This window comes from Mastomys coucha, unplaced genomic scaffold, assembly GCF_008632895.1.
Source record: "Mastomys coucha isolate ucsf_1 unplaced genomic scaffold, UCSF_Mcou_1 pScaffold11, whole genome shotgun sequence".
Taxonomy (NCBI): domain Eukaryota; kingdom Metazoa; phylum Chordata; class Mammalia; order Rodentia; family Muridae; genus Mastomys; species Mastomys coucha.
In genome coordinates, this window is record NW_022196893.1 from 6,140,865 (window position 1) to 6,149,235 (window position 8,371).

Sequence of the window (8,371 nt, forward strand, 5' to 3'; positions counted from 1 at the left end):
TCCTGATCCCAGACTTTGGCTTAGTTACTGGTCACTGATAAATTATTCCCCCTTTGTTCCCATGTTTACATGACCAGATTGTAGTTTTACCATAGGCCTTTTCTCTTTACTGCCTATAGACATCTGACTGCTGTTTCACTGGGTGAGTTGGCCCCTGTCATTCACATTTTAATTTGCCAACCATGATGCTAATTACCCATATACATGTCTCTTTCAGCCAAGTAGGATGTCAATTCCCAGAGATGTCTTGGGAATTTAAATTTATTTGACCCCTACTCAAAATGCAAGTCTTATTCCAAGTTCTGGAGAGCTCTTAGTGCCACTTCAAGGATACTGGCAATATTTTGACATTGGGCTAGGACAAGGAAGCAGGCTGAAGATCTGGATCGTTTTGATAAGTCTCTGAATACCCCTGGACTCTGCTTATTGTCTTGTTTGTTACTTGACTATCTTAGTTTATGCTTGTTTGATCCTTACATACTTTATTTATGCCTTAGGACCGGCCACATTCTTTGTATGTATCTAGAATGATATAAAAGCAGATTGGAAAAAATAAACTGCCATCAGCCTCAGAACTGGCTGGAGTCATGTCATAGTGTTGTCTAATTGTCTTTTTGTTTTCAATCCTCACCCCCTCCCTTGAAACCAGGTTGACTGACTGAGCTGGCTTGGTCACCATATAGCTTCTTCTATTGGTGCAGGTGTCTCTCTTATTTTGGGGTCCATCCCAGGGGCAAAAACATAAAAGCTTATACATACATGAAGGAAGTGCTCCTGGGAAGTTGGTTCAGTTTAATCTATTGTGACTAACATTACAAAGCAATTCTAACTGACGTCTGCTGTGATTGGTTTCCAAGAACACCAAAGCACAGAACATAACAGAATCTGCATTCAACCAGAACATGAGAATGTTTCCTTTCTTTTAAAAAAAAAATTCCATGCAACAAAACCTTTATTAACATTTTTAACAGCGATTCGGTTATTATTGAAACTTGTAATTTCTAAACTTAAATTTGGGCAAATAGCTAGAGTACAGAGTAATATCATCACAGCCCACTGGGAATGCAGAATGAAAAGTTAAAGGCCGCCCCTCAGACGGAGGACCAGGTACACGGTCGACTCTTTCTGGATGTTGTAATCAGAGAGGGTACAGCCATCTTCCAGCTGCTTGCCTGCAAAGATGAGACATTGCTGGTCAGGTGGGATGCCCTCTTTATCCTGGATCTTGACCTTCACACTCTTGATGGTGTCACCGGGCTCTACTTCCAGGGTGATGGTCTTGCCGGACAGGGTCTTCAGTGAAGATTTGCATTTTGAACTTTTAATGAATGTGATGAAATCACAAACCTCCCAGCGAGTGGCAACACGCTCACACAAGGATCACCGACATGGACAAAGCCTCTCATAACTGAGAAAGTTTCCTAGTAACAGCGAATGAGAAAATTTCCTTATACCATCAGTAATGACATAAAATGCCAGGCTACATAGGTTATAGTTACTAGTCCATAACATTGTACCTAGGCCTGATCAAGTTGGTTTATTTACTGTGGCAGGGTAACTTGTCTAGCCTTCACGTCTTAACTTTCAATCACGATATCAGTTAACCATGGGCCTATCTCTCTCTGTCAAGCAGGATGTCAGTCACCCAGGGAGGTCTTAGAAACTTAAACGTTATTTGACCTGTATTCAAAATGGCTTCAGTTTGGTTCCTTCTTATGATAGTACATATGGTATTAATGCACTATTTTTACCATTCATCCTTGTGAAACTATCACCCATTTCTCTTCCAACCACTATTCCTTCCCTGAACACCTTTCTTTCTGCTTTTAATTTCAGGCCCATCCACAAATTCCTTTCTGCATCAAGACCTAAGATCTGGTTTTACACCAGTGGAAGGTCCTGAAAGCGGGAGTGGGGGTTTCAGGCTGTTGCAGACACTGAAAAGATAGCCTAGAAGAACTGGACAGTGCTCAACTAGACCCCACTATGACGAGGACTATTTTACTATGCCTTAACCTCTAACCTCTAACCTCCAACCTCTGTTCTAATTCTACCTCACATTGGGACTCAAGAAGTCCTAGGGTAACAACCTACTGATTTATCAAATCTCCTACTGTGTGTGTGTATGTGTGTGCATGTGTGTGTGTGTGTGTGTGTGTGTGTGTGTCTGTGCATGTGTGTGTGTGTGTAGACTTTAGAACAGGCAGCAGAAATAATAATAAGGATGAGGAATGAATAAAATTCTGATGATCCTGGTTTTAATACCAGTGCTGGGTACTTCTAGAGTCTGCCCCAGATCATTTTATTTTAACCATATTTATTTAAGCACAGCACACATTAGGGAAGTATTCAGATAACCATCACCTCAGCCCCATGAGTACAGCAAAGCTTAAGACATGTTTACATTGAAGATCTTTACATATAGCTTCATCCATAAGATGGTTTCTTGTTGACTTAGAAACAATGCCCAAGATAAAGGCCTAGGAAGAACAACTGGACTGAGGTAAATGTAATGCCTGTGGGTCTCAAGGTTGGCCTCGTCCAAAGATTAAATAGTCACTTAGGCTGTTGTAAAATACAAATGATATCTCTCACAAGCATTAATTTTATAACCTAGAGGCCATGGTTAAGGTTTCAAAGGGAACTGGTCTGGAATAAGTAAAACTTAAACTCTGGAAGATGCAGGCCAAGTCTGGCTCATCAGACAGCAGAAGATCACCAGGCAGTGATCTACATGAACTACTTCCAGTCCTGGCATTTCAGGGGAGGTAAGCCAAAAGCCCCTGCAGGAAATGGCTTCCATCTCTGGACTAAAAGATTCTGATAGAGCAGTCCCTACCCACCATTGATTGCTCATCTCCTGGGCTTCCCCACCACAAGCAAGTGCTCTTTGGATGTGCCCTGGGCTGATGTGTGGCTTGATGGAGGTTCTACACATGCATGAGCCCTGGATTCTATCTCCACCAATGTGGGTAGGAAGGGGGAGGAAGGCAGCTGAGGAGAAGATTACATATAGAGGATACAGTGCAACTGAAAGGCTGGAGAATCTTAGAATTTCAAATAAGAGCATTTAATAGAAATGTATCAGTAGAAATGTATGGTGTATAACCTTTACCTAAAAGGACATGGAGGGTCACTGTAGCCAGCCAAAAATGTGGAGTAGCCAGTTCCAGGAACTTGGCTAACTCAGAGGCTCAGGGCTCTGATTCCCGAAACCTGCCCCTCCTGACTGATCCACAATGAGGGCAGAACTAGGAATGAAGGTCTACTGATTTATGAGGCTCTCCACCATGTCGACCGGTTGATGAAGATTACATTCCTAGAATGAATATGTTCCCCTCCCTAACTGAATACCTTGGGTTGGGTCCCTCTGAAATTTTCCACTGTTTTTGTTATGTTTCCTTGGTAACCCTCTCACCCCCCCCCCAGTTTGTGGTTTTCCCCTTTAAATACCCCCCTTACTTCTTGTGTTCATGGTCAAACTCCTCTGGTCAGCATGGTCACGAGATCGACCCTGTTATCAGCCTAACCTCATGTGATTGCAGCAAATTTGGTCTCTCATGAGTTATTGGGTGGTCGCATCATCCCGAGACTTGAGTAAAAATCTTCCCAGGTCTGGGGGTCTTTCACAACCAGGGCTCACAAGGCAGAGAACAGGGGTCTAATCCAGCCAAACCACAAGCTCTGGGTTCAGCAAGAGACCTTGCCTCTGCAGATAAAGCATAGTGCTCTTTATCCCCCTCTCTCTTCCTCCAGCATCAGCCCTGAGGGAAGTCTGCCCGAACCAAGAGGTCCCCACTCTGATCTGGCTAACATGGTATCCCATGTTAGTGTGGCCGGCTGAAAGGGCAGAGATGTGAACTGGCAGGTAGGTCTTGGTGGTCTCAGTGTAACAAAAAAAAAAAAATGGAGATCTAGGCTAAAAGAACAAAGCATTTATTGGACTCAACAGGGAGACATTAGCAACCCAGGTGGGAAACCAGCAGGACTCCAAATACTTATGTGTGGATGGTGATGGCATCATACCTTGGAATTTTGCCTCTTCCATGTGCTGGCCACATGCCTTCAGGGTCAAGAATAGCAAGTCATAACAAAATAACATTCCTGAAAGGCCTAGGGGGGAGTGGGGCACCTACTCAGCAGCAGCAGGGCCTATAAAGTTGAAACAGGTGTTCCACACACTAGCCCCTCACATAAAGATAAAAGGACAAGGGTGGGGTCGTTGGGAGGACCATCACAGCAAGGTCTGCAGGAGGACTGAGCCCAGGCTGAACAGAAGCACCCCTGCTATGGTCCAGGTGCGGCCTCCAGTGGGAACGGCTGCATTGCAGAGATCTTCCTTGCAACAGGAAGTCTTCATCGTGACATTAGGATCCTGGGTGGGCATACCTTCATAATCAGTAGGACAGTAGGAAAGGCAATGACGGATCTTTTCTTTCTTTCTTTGAGAGTCTGCAAGACATCAGGGAGTGACTCACTTCTTATGCAGGGATAACAGAGCATCCCAATGTCTGGGCTACATGCCACCAGGTCTGGATCCCCTAGAAATGTCTCTGAGGCACATTGAAACCAGACATGGTAGCTCAGATTTGCAATCCCAGAACTTGGAAGACTGAGGGAGGAAAATAGTTATGATTTCAATCCCAAACTGGGCTACATTGGGGGCTTCAAGGCTATTCTGAGGCTAGAGTGAAACCCCTTCTCAAATAACAAATGAATCAAAAATCAAAACCATGGACTGGTAAGGTGGCTTGGTGGATAAAGTGCTTGTTTGTACAAGCATGAAAACCCCAGTTCCAATCACTAGAGCCCATCAAAAGATGGGCAGACAAAGTGGCCTAATTTTATCTCTGTGCTCAGGAAACAAAGGTAGAGATCCCTAAGGTAAGCTCCCAGGCTAGACCATCTAGACCTGCAAGCTTTGGGTTCAGTGTGAGAATGTGCCCCAGTAAATAAAATAGTTGTCACAAAAGATAAGGTTCCCATCAATTTCTGGGGCCCATAAACTTGTGTCTCCACAGTGTACATACATCCACACATATGTACACACGTGCCCATACATGCAATGTGCTGAAGAAGCAGCTGAGTCGGTGAAGTTCTTGCCACATGGAAGCTTAAGGATCCAAGTTCAATCCCCAGCAACCATGTAAAGAGCCAGCCAAGCATGGGAGGGAGGACTGGATATGATGTCTGTGCTGGGGCTGGGAATCAGGAGGTCTTGGGAACTCTCTGCTGCTTCTCTCCTCTTCACCCCAAGCACACTTAGCAAATCCTAGATCCCAGTGAAAGATCTTGTCTCAGAAAACAAGGGGTTGAAACTGGAGACATAGATCAGCAGTTAAAAGCACTTGTTGCTCTTACAGAAGACCAGGGTTTGATCTCCACACTGCACAGGGTAGTTTACAACCATCACTAATTCCACTTCCAGGAGAACCAAACTCATTTGCATAAAACAAGTAACTGCCTGAGGGATGATACTTAAAAATGTCCTCTGACCTTTACATATATTACATAACTAATACATGTGCACCCACATTTATAGACACACACACAAAGACAGCACAGTGTAAGATCCCACATTGGCACAGCAGAAAGGGCAGGCAGCCTTTCAGACTCTTGCAGTTCCCTAGGCAGTTATATCTAGGAGACCTACTCCAGGAGACAGGCAGGCTGTGGGCAGGACCAGGAAACTGGATAGCAGGACAGGGCTGCCTCTGCCTTGTCTACCTGGAGGATATGCCTGAAACTGGCACTGCAGAGGATCTGATATGCCCTAAGGTCTCTTTCTAACAACACTCCTAAGCCATTCCTTTAGCCTAGCTCCAGATTCCTTCATTATGTGCAGAGACTCACTAGATGCTTCTAGCTCTCCTGGTCCAGCAGTGAGCCAGTGAGACCCTAGACATGAAGTATGGGCAGAAGTATTACATGACCACACTGGCGACAGAGGGGGATGATGAACTCCATGCGTGCCAATTGGCAGCCCTGCTTTGTGATCCACATCCCAGCACATCCCTAGAACCCAACAACCCCCACTTTGCAGGAGTCCCACTCCAATCCCAGGAAAGCTCTACTTGGAGGGAGGAGATCCATGGTCCAAAGCAAGAGCCAGACCGGACATTTTCTCCAAAGCCACCCTCCCCCATTTTATATAGGCTACAGGTAACTTATGCATAATACCTTCTCTCTCCTGAGTAACGCAGAATGCATCAGGGTAGGGGCAGGTAGTTATACTGCAGGAACCCTCAGGTGGGCACTTGTAGCACTCCAGCCCCTGAGCTGAGAAAGAAGCCAATACATGTGAGCTAGGGCATGTCCTTTCTACCCCAGGTCCCCCATCTCCAACGTCTTTACTTCCACACAGCTGCTGCCTTCTAGGTGAGAGCAAGGATATTACTGCCCAGTCATCTCCATCAAAAGCAAAAGTGAACCAAAAGCCACCCTTGTTTAAATATGCTCGGCACTGCTGTCTCTGCTAACCAGGTGCACAGGAAAGACCTGAACCCCAAGAGGTATTAGAGAGACAGTCACCATATTGGAAAGACACAGATACCAAATGTCTGCTGAAGCAGTGAGTATGTATGGTAGTAGTTCCTGAGGCCACCAGACAGGAAGCACTGTTCTGACCTGTCCCACCCTGCACCTGCAGAGCTGGCCCTGGGTATTGGATATGACAGAGCACTTAACTTTGCAGAGTCTAGCTCAAAGCTGAGGTGTACCACAAAGCTTCCCACAATACAGATGTAACTAGAAGTATAGGGAGTCTGAGAGCTCAGAACCTCTTAGAGTAGGGAAGTTCTAGCATTGGGACCTCATGTGGCATGAGCTGGGCATAAGAAAAAGTCAAATGGCAAGAGTTAAGGATTCCAAACCCCTGATTTCAAAGCTGGGGAGGAAAAGAAGCCTCTGCCAGTTTGTGTGCACACAGGTCAGTGTCCTGACTGCGAGGCCAGGGCAGCAGGGTAGAGTTTAAAGACAGGCTGCTCTGGTGCCCAGGGTTTGTGGCAAAGGTAGTGATGTCCAAGAGTCCTTCTAGTTTGTGGTGATGGTTGCAAGGCAGGCGCTGACAAGTTTACAAACCCAGTAAAGCACCCCAGGAAGGAGGGTTCACCCACCACAAGCCAATCCCCAGTCCCCTGATCCAGCACACCTCGGGCACTAGGCACACAATGGAAGTGCAGGTGTCCCCACAACCCTGAGACCCTTTTCCATCTCCATTGTACCCTCTGCCTCTCTCTTATTTTCCATCTCACCGCTTTCTGCACACAGTAGGGCCACAAGAAAGATGAGCACACCGGACTTCATAGCGTGAGAACTGTTCATCCTTGGAAAAAGGGTACACAGATAAAACATTGGAAGTTGGAGCCAGTTAATCGACCCACAATCACATCCCTGGGCTCTCACATGACTCAGGCATCCAATCTTCTCTCCCTCCAACCCTCCACACAGCTTTCCCCAAGGAATAGACATCTTCCTACTTCTCTTATCCATCACCCAGCATTTCCTTCCTCATCCCACACTCACACCCACAGCCCCATCCTGAGGGCTCTTCCCTTTGCCCCCTAGCAGCTCCCTCCTGACACCAGTCCTTACTTCCTCTCTGACCAGGCTGCAGGCACAGTGGCAAGGTCTCTCAGATGTGGACTGCAGTAAATACTGTACTTTCCCTCAGCTCCTCCCAGCTGGCATCCTGAAAATGAGAGAAGCGGGTGTCAGCACTTACTTCCTCCAGGACAGCATGTTTATTGTGTAAGACTTAGCCAGATTTGTATAGCAGTTGGGGAGGGAGGACCTCTCAGTTGGGGAGGGAGGACCTCTCAGTTGGGGAGGGAGGATCTCTCAGTTGGGGAGGGACCATTGTGCAGAAGAGTAGGGGCCATGTTTGACTTGTGCTTGCCATTCAGGAAGCAAGGGAAGGAAGCAAAGCCCTTCCTGGTTTTGTTTTGTTTTGTTGTTTTGTTTTGTTTGGTTTTCAGACAGAGTTTCTCTGTGTAACTTTGGCTCTCCTGGGACTTGTTCTGTAGACCAGGTAGGCCATCAAATGTGTGTACTGCATGTACAAATGTGTGTACTCATGGCCATCAAATGTGTGTACCGCACCTCCTGCTGCTTCTGTCACCATCATCTGGCTTTTTTCTTTTTCTAAATAGAGGATATGGGTTGCAGTGGCTCAATGCGCATGGCCCTCCTTCCTATAAGCAGGCAAACAACTGACAAATACTTGGAGACTGGCTCTGGTGAACAAGCCCTGAACAGACTCCTGTATCCGCAAAGTGAGAGTCCTGATTGAAGAACTGACAATGGGGATGGAAGTTAATAAGCAGTGTCGGATGTGTTTGGGTGATGTATGGGGCTGCGGGTGCTATTAGCA

At 46.2% G+C, this 8,371-nt stretch overlaps 2 protein-coding genes across 3 annotated transcripts in view; both read right to left on the reverse strand.

Moving 5' to 3' along the window:
* Positions 1-1,037: 1,037 nt before the first annotated feature.
* The window catches only part of LOC116082443 (polyubiquitin-like), a 15,987-nt gene continuing 8,653 nt past the window's right edge, over positions 1,038-8,371 (reverse strand). Inside the window, 1 exon segment of the mRNA XM_031359348.1 lies at positions 1,038-1,296. Coding sequence (XP_031215208.1) covers positions 1,078-1,296 — 219 coding nt within the window. The 3' untranslated portion in view covers positions 1,038-1,077.
* Positions 3,916-7,668, reverse strand: LOC116073969 (lymphocyte antigen 6I-like). Of its 2 annotated transcripts, none has more exons than XM_031346386.1 (4): positions 7,594-7,668; positions 7,254-7,324; positions 6,181-6,279; positions 3,916-4,452 (listed from the first exon to the last, which is right to left on the reverse strand). In XM_031346386.1, exons 2-4 carry the CDS (start codon positions 7,321-7,323, stop codon positions 4,235-4,237), a joined length of 387 nt encoding a protein of 128 aa, XP_031202246.1. In that variant the 5' UTR covers position 7,324; positions 7,594-7,668; the 3' UTR covers positions 3,916-4,234. The 2 variants fall into 2 exon arrangements, with proteins under 2 accessions (XP_031202246.1, XP_031202236.1); XM_031346376.1 differs by having other exon boundaries at positions 7,525-7,605.